This window comes from Phyllostomus discolor, chromosome 13 (assembly GCF_004126475.2).
Source record: "Phyllostomus discolor isolate MPI-MPIP mPhyDis1 chromosome 13, mPhyDis1.pri.v3, whole genome shotgun sequence".
Lineage (NCBI taxonomy): Eukaryota > Metazoa > Chordata > Mammalia > Chiroptera > Phyllostomidae > Phyllostomus > Phyllostomus discolor.
Genome location: NC_040915.2, coordinates 45,921,156 through 45,936,904, shown reverse-complemented (window position 1 = coordinate 45,936,904; position 15,749 = coordinate 45,921,156). Strand labels below are relative to the sequence as shown.

Below are 15,749 nucleotides of genomic sequence, written 5' to 3'. Positions count from 1 at the left end.
GGCAGACCCGCCTCGAGGAGGGCGGACCTGGGCAGGGCCGGCCGCCGGGCCCTCGCCCGACCCCCGCGAACGCGGCCCAGCGCGGCGCCCGCTCCTCACGTGTCCCTCCCGGCCCTGGGGCCGCCTCACGTTCTGCTTCCGTCCGACCCTTCCGACTTCCGGTAAAGAGTTCCCATCCCGCACCTCCGCGCCCACCCGGCGACGCTACGGGGAGCCTGTCCGTGTCCGGCCCCCGATGCGCTCGGCGGCCGCAGATCCTCGGGGCCCAGCAGCGGCCATCGAGCCTCGCCGCCTACCTGCGGCGAGGTGGCCCGGACGGCGCTCGCTCCCGCGGCCGGAGCGGCGGGGCGGCGGCATCGCAGCTCGGGACCCGTATCCCTCCGCCGCCCCTCCTCCGCCCGGCCCCGGCCCCCCTCCCTCTGGGCAGCGCTCGCCTCCCTCCGCCTCAGACTGTTTTGGTAGCAACGGCAACGGCGGCGGCGCGTCCCGGCCCGGCTCCCGGCAGCTCCTCGGATTCGGCGGGCCTCCCCGCCCATTCGTCGTCCTCCTTCTTCCCCTCGCGGGCCCGGGCGCCCCCCCGGCCGCGCTAACCCGCGCCTCCCCGTTCGGCGCCCGCGCGTCCCCGCCGCGCTCCGGCGTCTCCTCGGCGCGCCCGGCTCCCGGCTGTCCCCGCCCGGCGTGCGGGCCGGTGTATGGGCCCCTCACCATGTCGCTGAAGCCCCAGCAGCAGCAGCAGCAACCACCCGCAGTCGCCAATGCCCGCAAGCCCGGTGGCGGCGGCCTTCTCACGTCGCCCGCCGCCGCCGCGCCGTCATCGCCTTCAGTCTCGTCGTCCTCGGCCGCGGCTTCCTCCTCCTCGGTGGCGGCGAGCGCTGGCGGCGGGCGGCCGGGCCTGGGCAGGTGGGTGTCGCGCCCCAGCCCCCTCGGCTCGGGGCCGGGCCCAGCCCGGGCCTTGCATCCCCTCCCCCGCGTCCCGCACGGCGGTCCCCGCCCCGTGACCGGCCGGGCTTCGGAGGTGGGGGGGCGGGCGGTGGGCCGGGGGCCCGCAGTGGGGGTGGGGCTCCCCGCTCGGGTCTGGAGCCCGGGGGGTTGGGTGGGAGGCGCCGCGGGTTTCCTCTGGGAATGTCAGGCCGTGTCCAGCCTCCTGCAACACCCCACCCCCTCCCCCGAACGGTCAAGATGGAAGGACTGGGCAGCCTCCCCCTCTGCATTCAAGCGTTTGGGAGCGGTTCACAGGTCTCGGCGATTGTCAGCTCCTGTTCCACCTTCTTTATGCCTCCTCCGCCCCAAATGGGGGGGGATGCTTGGGCAGCGCCCCCACCCTCGGCGTGAACGTGCACGGGTCTTGGGGTTTTGGTCCCGTCTCCAGAAACTTGCCCACTCCCCCCGTGGGATTAGCGGGGGGGGGGCAGTCAGGACCCCGTCCCTCCCTCTCCGTTAGCGGGGCAGCCTCGGGGCACATCTGGGGCCCTTAGGGTCCGTCCCGTGCCTTCCGCCACCCCGCCCCTGGGTCCGGGTGGGTGGGCAGTGGTCCCGGCACCCCTCGGCCTTTAAAGGGAAGGCGGCGGCCGGGCTCCGAGCTCCCGCAGCGCTCCGCCCTCCCGCACCTGGGGGTGGGGAGGGCCCGGCCCCCTCCCGGCCGCCCTGCTTCCCCCGCAAGGCCTCCTGCGCGGGTGGCGGCCGAGCCGCAGTGCCGAGCCGAGGCCGCGGGAGAGAAGGCGCCTTTGGGGAGCGGTGGGCGAGGGCCGGCCCGGCGTGCGTCAGAAGTCCGGGCGGGACTGGGGGCCGGCCGGGGGGGGGGGGCGGCGGGGCGCGCCGCGCGTTTCCCCAACCCCCGCCGCGAGTTTTGAGACTTCGAGGGGCGCGGGGTTCCAGCAGGGGACGTGGCGGGGCTCCTGGAGGCAGAAACGCGGGTGTTTACTTGCGGGGTCTCCCCCTCGCCCCCCTCCCCCGGTACCCAGGTTGGTGGTGGGAACCGGGGGCGCAGGGTTGCCTCCGGTAACCGGGTCTGACCCGGGAGGGGGTGTGCGTGGGAGTGGGGGTCAGTTCGTGTTTCACCAACTAAGAAAATGCTTAGTGTTCAGACGGGGCAGCAAATGTCAATAGACTCCATTCCTTTGTGGCCAGTGTCCTTAGCTCGGGGAGCGCCGCCAGAGCGCACCAAGGGCACGCAGGGCCGCCCCGCGTGCCCGAGCCCATCCGCGCCGCCCCGGGCCTGGGCGGCGGCCAGTGGGTGACCGGGGTCCTCCTCAAGCAGATGGACATCCTGGGCTTTGGAAGGTGGGATAAAGGAACATTTTTTTTTTCTTCATCCATTTTTTTTTTGAAAACAGGTTTTTAGCAATCCATTTCCAAAGAATTTTCATTTACGGCAGAAGTTGCCCATCAAGATGAAACGGAGCTGATTTCTAAGTGCGGTGGTGCTGTGGCCACCAGTGCGGGGCGGAGGGTGGGGGGGAGAACACGGGTTCTTTGACTCCTACTCTGCCTCGCACACCGGTTTCCCTTCTCTGAAACACCTACGAAAGCTGCATCCAGCTGAACTCATTTACACGGAGTGTCTTTTTTCCTAGCTAATCCACTGAGGGTTCTGTAACTTAAAGTTCCCCTTTCTCAGTGGCATCCATAGAGAAAGATGGGAAAATTTTAAATACAATTCTTCTAGAACAGGATGATGCATTTTTTCCCTCTTCTTAGGTATCAATCAGAAATCTAGCAGAGTCACCTCGCCCAAATAAGAGTTAAAACTAAGACTTTTAAGTTGCATTGGCTCTCAGACTTAAAGTTCTTGAGGTATAAGTTGTAGCCCTACTCTTTTTGATAAAGACATGGTTTCATTTAATGTATTGGACTCGTGTAATGTGAAATTTTATTCTTGTGCATGTCTTTAGTTAATGCACTTGTAGAAGTCTTTCAAGTCTGAATCATTTAACTGGGTTCTTTATAAACAAACCAGTTACACTCTCTAGAGTGTCCTCACTGGGATTTGAATGTATCAGCAGTTAAACACGTGTCTGGGGCCAACAGTGAAGACGAAAATGCAGCATTGGGTTTGACGCGTTTAGAGATAAGAAACTATTCTTGAAAGTCTGGAAGTTCACTTGTCTGCTTTAATACAATAATACAACACAACGTTTCTTCATGTTTGACTTTTGGGTCTTTTGTGGAAGAGTGTGAATAGTTGATTTGAATGGCTTTAAAAAATTTTGCCTTTAATTGTCACGTACATTTCAGAAGGTGGCTTTTATTCCCTTAGAACAGTGTAACCACAGTATTGAAGTTCAAACATGTTACCTTCACCCAGTCCTTCTTTGTCTTTTTACCTTTTCATTTTTATGTAGTTTTAGTGACTTATTTTGTTTAGCTCTCCCCCCCCCCCCCCCTTTTTAAAGTTTCTTCTTAACCGTTCTGTTGTTGGGAATTGCGTTTCCACATTTTTGCTATTATAGATAATGGTGCAATAAACATCTTTATACTAATAGCTTTCTGGTTCAGTCTAATTATTTCCTTAGAGAAAGTTCCCAGGAGTGGCTTTACTAGGTCAAAGGGCTTGAAGGTTTTCAAGGCTCTCGCTAGCTGTGCCCTGTAGTCGAGTTTCCAGGGTTGAGAGGGTGGTTCTTATATGGAACGGTTTCTTTGTAGTTTGTCAGACACAGTGAGGGAATTTCAAGGGAAAAGTTACACTTACTGTCAAAGTGCATACAGTACTAAGTGCTGTTGTTAGTTACCTGATGATATTTGTGATTTGGGTTTCTCGAGGACTTGGTGACATGGTGCGTGTGAAGCCGCGCTGAAAGCTGTGACTGTCAGTATTAGTGAGGAAACACGGTTTCTGGTCTGTCGTGCTGGTACCTGCTACCTCGAAGAATGAAAGTCCTGAGGAACTTGTTCTAAAGCTTTTTGGTGGTTTGTTGTTTTGCTAACTTCCCTCATTCATCGAAGTATTTTTTATTAGCTGCTACCCTGTGACAAATTTGTTTTCGGTAACTTTTATGTAGTTTCATGGCACTGTTGGGAGTTATCACTGGTTAACCCATATCTTTTCCCCATTAAAAAAAAAAGGGGGGGTGGGTTTACAACCTTTAACCATAGTCTCACTTCTAAATACTTTAATGTTAGAGTTTGTTTGATGGGTTTAGGGTGAATAAAAAAGCTTTAGTTTTCATAATTTTCGACTTTGTGCTTTTACTGCTTTCTCTGAAGGCTTTGCAATTTAGAAATTATGCTACAGTTTAGCTTCATTGTTCATTATGCTTCCATTTAAATGTCAGTGAGATGTTCATTTCTTTAAATGTCTTTAGAAGAGCCTAAAAAAACCTACGTTTACTCAACACACAAATTTATTGACAATATATGTATAAGGCAGGTGTAGGTGCTTGGGATCTATCAGTGAAGAGAAGATAGCTGCTCCCGTGGTGTTTACATTCTAATGTGATGAACTAGACCATGAACATGACATTAGGTTGGCAAACTCTGTACCATTAGATAGGAGTTAGGAGATGAGAGGGGGACACGTTAAGGATGTAATGTGGGGGGTTGGGGGAGGAGAGTGAGTTCGATTTAAAATGGATTAGGGGAGGCCTCATTGAGAAGCTAACATTTGAGGAAAGTTTTGAAGGAGGTGAGGTAGTTAGCCATTTGCTTTTTATCTAGATTAATTAGTCACACAACCCCATTTGTAATTTATAAGATTTAAATTGCATCATCTTTTGTTAATTTCATTTTTTTAATGTGGGTATTGACAATAACCAAATTTGAAGTTGAACCAAAAAAGTTAATTGGCATCTAGGTCATTAGAGGCAAGCTGTGATTGCCTGTTAAAAGAAGCACGTTTTTGTTTTTCTATTGGGCTTATTTATCAGTTTAATTTTTCATTCCAAGTACTTAGAGAAAATATACTTTAAAAAGAAAAGATTTTATTTATTTATAGAGAGAGGGGAAAGGAGGGAGAAAGAGAGGGAGAGAAACATTGATGTGAAATAGAAAAACATTGATTGGTTGCCTCTCTCAGGCCTCCAACCAGGGACCAGCCGCAAACCAGGCATGTGCCCTGACCAGGGACCGAACCTGCAACCTTTTAGTTTGAAGGCCAGTGCTTAATCCACCGAGCCACACCAGCCAGGACTAGAAAATACACTTTTTAACATTGGGCAAAAACCTATATCATATTGCTTATCAAAGAAAAGTCTCTAGTTGCTTAAAGATTTGCTTCTGAAAAGTCAAAACATTCATGGTATCAGTCATGGTGCTCCTTTTTGGGAGGGGAATTAAATGTAAACTTGCATTTTCTGTGTTTCTCTAATCTGAAAGACAGTTACAGTTTTACACAGGGGATGTTAACTCATATCATAGCTATTTAATAGCCATATGTTTCCACTTAAAGGAGGATCTGATTTTAGTCCTAAATAGCTACAGCTGTGTTAGAACTAACGCGTTTTTATACCTTAAAATGAATTATAAGTTGTTAGAATTTTTTTTCCCTAGAACTGTAATTTTCTATTTGGGCTGGATAATAATAGTATTTTGATAATTGCATAAAATGTTGAGCCTGAATGAAACTCTTGTAGCCATTTCAAATGATTATGACAACTTCAGTGGAAATAGTTTATTAACAGGCCTACCTGCTACTGTATCTTTTTAAGTGAAGGTACTTTTTAATTTCACAGTGTATGTGGGTCATCCATGACTATTACCTTACCAAGATTTTAAGAGGTTGATACAGTGGTCTTTATCACTGAAGTAATAAAGGAAAAGTGGAGTGCTCTTTCTTCTCTAGGTTTTGATGCTTCCTTAGATGTTAAACAGACTTCAGGAAAAGGGATGTTTTGTACCAGAAAATGTACTCATCAGCGAATAGGAAGCTGGTGTAAAGCCTTTGAAAAATTTTAGCATCTAAATCTGGAATTTGTAATAGAGACAGTTTTGGACCCATAACCTTTACTAGCATGACTTATGATTGGAAATAGATTGAGGTATATTTTAATGTTTCAATACCCTTAAGTATGGTTTCCTATTCAAAAAGAATTTCTTCTGCTTTTGAAGATGAACATTCTATGTAGAACAGTAGTATTCTGCACAGAGGGGCTTGCCAAATGACGCAGAGCTGTAATTTCGTAGGCAGGTGTGTCGTAAACTATTTTCCTGTTACTTAAAACACCAATTCAAAAGATTTTGTGTAATATGTATTACATATATATAAGGTTTAGAGCTTTCAGACATGTATAGATGTGGTTCCTGATCTTTACCTGTTTATAGTCGAACACAGAAAGGAGATGTACTTGAACCAGTGTCCAGAATAGATTTGTTCTTGAAATTAATAAATTGAGACAGTCTTTGAATGAGTACTTTGTCAGTTATGTTTGAAAGTCTATCTCATAATTTGAAAAACAGCTTTAAATATTCATTGTAGAAAAGTAAGAATGCAGAAAAATTTAAAAAAAAAAACAAGAAAAGCTCAAATTCCTGTAAAATTGAAATTGCGACAGTCTTTCCTTCGAGAGAAGTACTGCAAGAAATTCGGCATACACCTTTCGGGCTCTTTGTGAGCGTACACATAACACACACACGTGCTAAACAAAGTGGCATCATGTGGTACACTTTTGGATTCAACAGTGTGTATCATCTCTTTAAATATTTGTTTCCCCGTGAAACTGTAGCATTTCAGAGCATGAAGAAATAACAGAATCTTATTTTACAATAAAATGGGAAAAGCCCTAAGCTTTGAAAGGTTAGGGGACTTAGTGTAACATATTTGTAGAGTTTATGACATTCCTTCCTTTAAATAAATGTAGATGTAAACAAAATCATGTGTATTTTAAAGAATATAGAACCACATACAGTCCTTGTTCTAACGTATATCTTTTTGTAACCTTGAATTTGGCTTGCTAAAATAGGAAGTCAAAAAAAGTAATTTTGTACATATGTGACATGAAGTCTACTTCAGTGCTAATTCCTTGATTTTATTTTTAATGGGTTAATATTGTTATGGATCTTGGTTGTCTATGAAAATTTCCCACACCCATTATTAACCTTAGGTTTTATTTGCTGAAAATTATTTGCAGTTGTATGCACATGAAAATTTGAAATTTACTTTAAAAAATCCTTACATAGATTACTTTAAGCCTTGAAGTTGAGTCAAGTGACAATAAAATATCAATTCATGCCATGATTAATAGCTGACTGCATTTTGGGACTGGATAAAATGGCATTCTATAATGGAGTCTTTGCAAATCCCATCAGTTTGTGGTATGAAGCTTGTCTGCGATGTAATTATAAATGAGTGTGGCTTATTATTATCAAGTGTATCAGACCTTTAGAATGTTGTCCTCTTGTAAGTATTACCTTGAGAGGATTTATCTAACCGTGTTGTCAATATTTAGGATTGCCAGTTTTTGTTTGTACTGCTTTTTATGGAACGTGTTAAAAATATTCTTAGCAGTAATCTTTGTAAATATTCAAGATTAATCTTGATTATAGTTTTAGTTTTGAAAAAGAGAAGGCTGGTTTTGAACCAAATCATGCATTTTTCTTTTGGGGGTCGTAAACATCTTTTTGTGGAACTTGTGTAGTTAACCGTTTATTCCTGAAACATACTTGAAAATCAGGTACAGAGAAGATTTAAAGTCTTTGGAGGTTACAGAAAGGTAAACCCTTCAGGGCATCTCTCAGAGTTTATTTGCTTTTACTTTGCACATGATTCTATGTAGTTTGCTTTTTTGATTTACAGATTGCCAGCCAGTAGAGAGGTAATGCTTTTAGGGAGAAACATACTGCATGATAATTAAGAAATGGGAGCATTATAGAAAAGGGGTACAAGGCCCCGGAAAGTAGTCATGAGCTGCTTATTGATGGGGATACATTCCGAGAAACATGTTGTTAGGTAAAATCAGAGTCGACCTGCACAAACCTAGGTGGTATAGCCTGCTGCTGTGATTGTGTGTGCTGTGCTTTTATACGGCTGGCAGTGCAGTGGGGTGGTTCATACCAGCATCCACACGGACATGTGAGTAATGCGTTACATTAGGTGATAGGAATTTTTTGACTTCATTATCATCTTATGGGCCCACCGTCATATATGTGGTCTGTCATAGAACGAAATGTTGTTACGTGATGTGTGACTGCACACCATCCCGGCTGACTATAAGTTTCTAGCTCTATGCCATAGTAGACCCCAGAGGCGTTACTATTTCATAGCACAATGTAGTTAATTGGCGAGCTTGTAAGGGTGACTCATAAGACAAGGTTAACTTGTTTTTCATACCTCTCAAAGAGGTATTTTTTAAACTGCAGGTCATGACCCCTTCGTAGATTGTAAAACCACTCTAGTGGATCATGACCAGCATTTTCGAAAAAATGAAAAAGAATGGAAGACGTTAAAATGCATTGCATTGTTAAGGGCATAAGAATTGTTTTAAAGAACTTCTGTATCACTTTGTGTTATGCTGTGCTACAGTATAAAGTAGTTTTTCACTGATGTAGTCAAGTCACTATGTAGATGTACTTAGATGCAGTAACAGGATGGAGGAAGGCTTTTGCAGTTACGTGTAGGCCAGGGTTGCCAGATGGAGAAAATAAAGATAAAGGATGCCCAGTTAAAATTGAATTTCTGATAAACAGTGACTGATTTTTCAGTATAAAGATATTCCAAATTGCATGGGACAAAATTATTTATCTGAAACCCAAATTTAACTGGGCATCCTTTATTTTATATGACAACCCCAGTCTAGGCTAGAATTGGGGTTCACCCCTTGGTAACTAAAATTTAACTCTATGAGCCCTGGTTGGATAGCTCAGTTGGTTGCAGTGTTGTTCTGATGTGCCAGGGTTGTGGGTTTGGTCCCCAGTCAGGGCACAATAAGGATCAACCAATAAATGTATAAATAAGTGGAGCAACAAGTTGATGTCTCTTCCTCTCTCTCCAATCAGTAAATAAAATAAAAAATTAACTCAGGAAGGCAGAAACTTTATTTTGTTCACTATTATATCCCAGTTTCTATGAACAGGTTTGGCACTGAGTCATGTGTTTGAATGAATGGGTATGCCACTCCTTCTCAGGCTCAGTTTCTATATCTATTAAAAGAAGAAAAGAATACTTTTTTTCAAAAGTGAGATACTACATTTTTCTTATATTCTACTCTTGGCACATAGCAGACCTTCAGTAGTTTCGAATCATACAGATTTGGAGTTGGAAGTGGCCCTGGTGATTTTTAGTTCTCATTCTTTTTATAGGTGAAGAAACTAAGGCCACAGAGGTTATTTGTCATATTCTCCCATCATTGGCTGCATAGCTGGCTTTAGAATCTTGTTCCTTTTTTTCCTAATATATTTTGTAAAACTTGTTTTCAAAATGTCATGTTTAGTAATCTAAAAAAATTCATCTATCCAGAAAAAAATCACTTTCTAAATGTTATGATTAGCAAAGGCTCCACTTCACTGTTTTTTTAAAAAAATATTTTTTAAATTTATTTTTTAGAGATGGGGAGAGATACAACAATGTGCGGTTGCCCCTTGCGCACCTCCTACTGGGGACCTGGCCTGCAACCCAGGCGTGTGCCCTGACTGGGAATCGAACTGGCAACCCTTTGATTCTCCGGCTGGCACTCAGCCACTGAGCCACACCAGCCGGGGCTGGCTGTTTTGTTTTGTGTCACATATATTTCAAGTGGAAGTGTGTTTGTCCTTTTTAAAAATAAAGTAACTCATACTGATTTCAGCAGTATATACTAAAATTGGAATGATAGGAGGAAGATTAGCATGGCTCCTGCGCAAGGGTGACACGGAAACTCTTGTAGCATTCCATATTTTTTGGAAACGAAGAACAAACGGACAGGATCCAGAGGGGAGGAAGGAGGGGTGGGGGAGCGGAAAGAAGGAGAAGGGTCTAGTTAAAGAACAAGTATAAATGACCCATGGACATGGACTACAGGGCAGGGATTGACTGTGGGGAGGGGGCGCAAGGGAGAGCCACAAGGGAAAATTGGAACAACTGTAATAGAACAACAATAAAACAAAAATAAAGTAACTATAGTGTTTCTACCAGGCATTTCTTTTCTTTCCTCTCTGAGTGTCCTGTTCTGGTTTTGAGCCTAGATGGTAAACAGGTTTTACCTCATATGCCAGTTCTGATTGATGGGAGTCTTACGTAGAGGATACTGAGATTTCTTTTGGCCTTGGAGAAGCCGTGAATAGAGAAGGGGGTGGGGTAATTTTTTTTGTCCTGGGTTCCAGATGGTATTCGCTGACTGTAGCTCTGCAAGCTTCTGATCAGTCACTTCTTGTCCAGGTACTACTTCACAGCCATAACAGTCTCCCTAAATATCTTTCATTGTGTCCTCTTTCTGTTGAGAAACTTGCAGTGGCTCTCATTACTAGTAGAATCAAATCGAGACTGTTCAGCCTGAAAGTCAAGCCCCTCAACAAACTGCCCTCACTATTTATTCTCCAGCATAAATCATATTCTTCCAATCTAGTCGTCTTGTCCTCTCAAACATAAGTCTCGAAAGGCTTAGCCCGGATCCCTGCTGCACAGTGCCTCACCACATTTGCTCCAGGAAAATGCGACTCTTTCCTCTTCCTGCAGCTTTGGCATTCGTTGTGCAGCACCCCGTGTTTAAGTGCGGCAGCTCTTCCACCGACAGACTCGCTCCTTCGGGTGAACTCGGAAATGGGCGCCAAGCTACGCCGCACAGCGTGAGTGGGGCGACCCCACCGGCAGATGGTCTCTCGTTTGTTTCTTTATGGACACTTCACAGTCAACCATTCTGGCCATTTTTAAATTCTGTGTGTTTACTGTAAGCTTAGTTTGTTGTTGAAGCTATCATTTTCAACAAGTGTAGCAATGCCGAGTATTAACAGTGTCAGCATTTAATCGTGGTTGAAATGAGAGATTTTAAAAATTGTAAGTAGTAAGAAAATGATGACTTGGGACAGGATGAATTATTCTGAAGGACAGAGATCCAAAAGTACCATTTTTATTTAGTCAGTAATAATCAGCAAATGACAGAGAATTAATGAATGAAATGGGAAAACTGGGAAGTTTGTAGCTAAGGGTGGGAGAAGTTTGGGAGAAGGCTAAAGTAGTTACAGTTTGACTGCAGAAACTCCTGTCAAGACCTACAAGCAGTGCTACCGTGTCACAGTCCATTCATTAAAGGGTCTAATCCGGCAGGGGTGTCCAACCTGTGGCCCGAGGGCCAAATGTAGCCCAGGATGGCTTGCATGCGGCCCAGCACAAAATCATAAACTTACTTAAAACACCATGAGGTTTTTTGTGATTACGTGTCGCAGTGTATTTGATGTGTGGCTCAAGACAACTGTTCTTCCAGTGCGGCCCAGAGACGCCACAAGGTTGGTCACTCCTGGCAATCTGCAGTGACACGTGGGGCGGTTATTAAGAGATGCCCAGTGGAGTGTTTGTGTATTGGGTGTGCAAGCTTCATAACCTCCTCCTGTCCATTTTGGACTTAGGAACATCTAGCTATACAGAAAAGACTAAACAGTTTTTCATTGCTCAGTGCACTGTGATTTAGCTCAAACTACTAGGTAGTTATTCCTTACTGTGGTAGATTGCTGTTTAATTAGATGTATTGAGATATAGTTTACATAAAGTTCATCCTTTCTGTGTGTAGTTCTTGAGTTTTGAGAGACATATAATCATGTAGCCACTACCACACACAAAATACGGCCCCATGAAGTTTCCTTGAGCCTCTTTTCTGTCAGTCCCCCTCTTCTCTAGCCCTGGCAATTACTGACCTGCTTCTTGTCGTTATAGTTTTGTCTTTTCTAGACTGTCATATATATGGGACCATACAGTATAACCTTTTGTGATTGCATTCTGTCATAACGCTTTGAGGTTTGTTCATGTTAACAGTAGTTTTTCATCTTTGGTGCCGAGTCGTATTCTGTTAGCAGTATGCATGCACCATAGTTTGTTTATCGAGTGATGGACATTTGAATTGTAGGTTTTGGCTGTTATAAATAAAGCTGCCATGAGTACTTGTGTAGATTTTGTGTGATCATAACAATTACATTTCTCTTGATTAAATATAATGAAATGGGATTTCTGAGTTGTATAGCAAGTATTTAATTTTAAAAGTAATTGCCAAACTGTTTGCTGAAGTGACTGTACTAATTTGTATTCCCCTCAACAATAGATGAGATTTCTTTTAAATACTTTATTTTTCAATTACAGTTGATGTACAATATTATTAGTTTCAGATAGAGATTTCTAATGGCTCTAATTTTTTGGCAAGACTTGGTATGTTAATCTTTAATTTCAGTCATTTAGTGGTGTTTCATTGTGGTTCTAATTTGCATTTCTTTAATACCTAATGACGTGTAAGATCTTTTCATGTGCTTACTTGCCATTTGTATCTCATGTTTGGTGACAAACTATTTGAGATCTAACTTGTGTGGAAGTAAAGGAGCTTCTTGCATTGCCTTCCTTCTAGATTTAGAGCATCTTGAGGACAGGAAGGGGCACATGCCTTGTACAACTTTGTATACTTGATAAGTGGTAAATTACTTATTGGTTATATGAGCATTGGTTCCTCTATTAAACAGACAAGTTTACCCTGCCAAGGAAAAGCTGTCATTTCAAAAGGCACATGACATTTTCTAGGCATTCCAGAGTTAAACTTTTTTTCTTCTTCTTGAGTACCTTGTGTTTGCCAGGCTCTGGGGATACAGTAGTGAACAGGCCAGATGCGAGCTCTTTCGTCCTGGAGCTTACACGCTAGTGAGGGAGACAAGGCAGAGAATTCAGACTGCCCTTGCCACTTCCGATATGTTTCAGTTGCTGATGCTTGCTTCTATCTTATAGAATAATTGATAGAAATCTTGGGGGCGGGATTGACTGTTTTCATCAGAAGGTAGGTCTACTATATTGCTAAGGGTTTTATTTCTTTTAATGTTTTAGGGATGGCCACCGGCCAGTCACAGAAATCAGTGTGTGTGAGAAGCCTCCTGATCTAAAAAGTCAGTTAGGGTCAGGAGTGAAAGGAAGGGGAAATAGTGAGTGGACCACACCGTAAGCTTCCTATTCTTCTAGGGTGTACATGTATGTGATACTGTGTGCACGTGATTTTCCCCCATTTTATTATAACACACACTGCTACTAGTCTGTTGTCCTGTCCTCTTTTACTCATGAAGAAGCTAAGTTCCAGAGAGACTAAATGACTTACTTAAATTTACTTGGCTAGAAAGTAGCAGAGATGAAATGACTTACTATTGTATTCAACATTTCTGAAAAGGTATATGCAAGTGAGAACAATGGAAGAAAGCTTGTGAGGGATTTAAGGAATGCTAAAATTATAGTCGACCCTTGAACAACACAGGTGTTAGGGGCGCCGCTCCCCTGCACAGTCGAAAGTCCATGTATAACTTTTGACTCCTCAAAAACTTAACTGCTATGGTTGACCAGAAGCCTTACTGAAAACACAGTCGAATAACACATGCGTGTTTGTAATACCTAGTACCATGTACATGCTGTGTAAATAGCTGTTATACTGTATTGTTTAGGGAAGAATAAGAAGAAAAGTCTGCACCTGTTCAGTACAGACACACCCATTCTAGGCCTAACTACACAGTGCGTGTCAGCAACAGCCGTTTTCCCCTGTATGTTTTTGACCTGTGATTGTTCGGATCTGCAGGTGTGGAACCCACTGATCCAGAGGGCCGACTGTATTATCGCAGTTTGTTAATTCGTTCACCAGATAGTGAACATTTGGGCTGTTTGCAGTTCTTGGCTATTATGAATAAACCAGCTTTGAACATTCTCATTTATTGCTCTTGAATGATTACCTAGGAGTGGGATTGCTATGTTGTATGTTTAACTTTATAAGAAACTGCCAGACTCTTTTCCAAAGTGGCTGTACCGTTTTCCCTTCCTATCAGCAGTGTCTGAGAGTTTCAGTTGCTCAGCATCTCCCCTAGTAGTTGCTACTGTCAGTCTTCAGTTTTACTCAGTAGATCTTACTTGGTTAAATGAGCATGTCTTTTGTACACCTATTCAGGTTTTTTATCTTTTTATTAATATGAATTCTTCATATATTTTGTGTGTAAGTCCATTATCAATATCTTTTGCAAATATTTCCTCATCCATGGATTGACTTTTCATTTTAACAGTGTCTTGCAAAGAATAGACTATTTAAAACTTTAATGAAGTCTAATTTATCAATTTTTTGCTTTTATGGCTTGTATTTTTTTCTGTCCTATCTAAAATCTTTGTCTAACCCAAGGTCATGAAGATTTTCTCCCAGCTCTGACTGGCGTGGCTCAGTGGGTTGGGCATCTTCCCGCAAGGCGAAAGGTCACCGGTTAGATTCCCAGTCAGGCACATGCCTGGGTTGCGAGCCAGGTCCGCACTTGGGGGTTGTGTGAGAGGCAGCTGATTGATGTTTCTCTCCCTCTCTTTCTCCCTCCATTCCCCTCTATCTAAACATAAAGATCTTTCTAAAAAATATTTTCTCCCATATTTTAAAAGTTTTAATTTAAAATTTTTATGATTGGGTCATTGATCCATTTCGAGTTAGCCTTGCTAACCTCTTATTTATAGCAGCTTCTTTGTACATTCTCATAGGACTTTCTGCTTAAATGAGCATGTGGCCTTTTAAAGACACTTTTCCTTCTTCCTCTCGAATCATTGTGCCTTTTTTTTCTTTTTATTGTACAAGATAGAAGCTTAAATTTGAATGTTTCATCAGTTTATTTTTCTTTTACATTTTGTTCTAATCAGGATGCACATGAGGTTCACAAGTTGTTTGGTATGTTTCAAGTCTGTTTTAATCTATCTACAGTTTAACCCTTCGTTATTTTATGCTAGGTGCTGTTGATTTAGTGATCAGTACAAAGTTCTTGGGTTTATGGAACTTGCTCATAGCATTGTCATTAAACGTACATTACTAAAATACCTTGATGTTTTATCAGTATGTAGAGCAACCTCAATTGAATTTCTTGGTAAAGCTTAAAAATAATTAAATGAGAATAAGAGCACTTTCATGACATTTCTCTCTTTTAAAAAAATGTTTACTTATTTTAGAGAGAGGAGGGGAAGAGAGAAACAGAGACAGACACTGAGAGAAACATTGATCTCCTGTTCCATTTATTAATGCGTCCATTGACTGCTTCTTGCATGTGCCCTGACCTGGGCATCAAACTTGCAACCTTGGCTTATTAGGACAATGGTCTAACCACCTGCGTATCTGGCCAGGGCTCATGACAATTTTTGATTATATATACATTAAACTTTCATGAAAAATATTTAATGCTATTGAAAGTTTTTTTTAGAAGTACTGGTTTGTGTAAAACAGCCATAGACTTTGTTTTTAAAATGCAGTTATTAACACTGCAGCCACATTTTTTTCAGCACAGAGGTCAGCAGACTTTTCTTGGTAATGACCCAGATAGTAAGTACTGGGTTGGCCAAAAAGTTCATTTAGTTTTTTATGCAAAATAAAACACTTTTTTTTTTCATTTTTATCAACAACTTTATTGGTTTGGGTATTTTTAGTATGCTGGCTATCTTCTGCTATTGACTTCTAGTGGGTAGAGGCCAGGGGTGCTGCTAAACATTTTCAATGTGTAAGACAGCCCCACAGCAAAGAATTATTTGGCCAGAATGTCAATAGTACCAAAAACCTTCACAAACCGCTCTTGACGCCTTTGATCAGTCCCAGGACCTTCTCCATACACTGCACAAATCTTTCTTTTGCATTTCAGTTGTATTTTCACCTTTCTTGAAATCATAAAGC

At 43.3% G+C, this 15,749-nt stretch overlaps 1 protein-coding gene and 1 non-coding gene across 11 annotated transcripts in view; both read left to right on the top strand.

Moving 5' to 3' along the window:
- Window positions 1–383: 383 nt before the first annotated feature.
- ATXN2 (ataxin 2) overlaps window positions 384–15,749 on the top strand; it is a 95,116-nt gene continuing 79,750 nt past the window's right edge. For 2 of the 10 annotated variants that reach the window (XM_036014089.1, XM_036014087.1), the window contains exon 1: window positions 384–900. In XM_036014089.1, coding sequence (XP_035869982.1) covers window positions 707–900 — 194 coding nt within the window. In that variant the 5' untranslated portion in view covers window positions 384–706. Of the gene's footprint in view, window positions 901–1,937; window positions 1,962–15,749 lie in introns of those variants that run through there. The other 8 variants (XM_036014083.1, XM_036014088.1, XM_036014084.1 and 5 more) reach the window with 5 other exon arrangements.
- LOC114510534 lies at window positions 9,703–9,805 on the top strand. Its single transcript, XR_003685694.1, has one exon. It is a non-coding gene; the product is annotated as a U6 spliceosomal RNA (small nuclear RNA).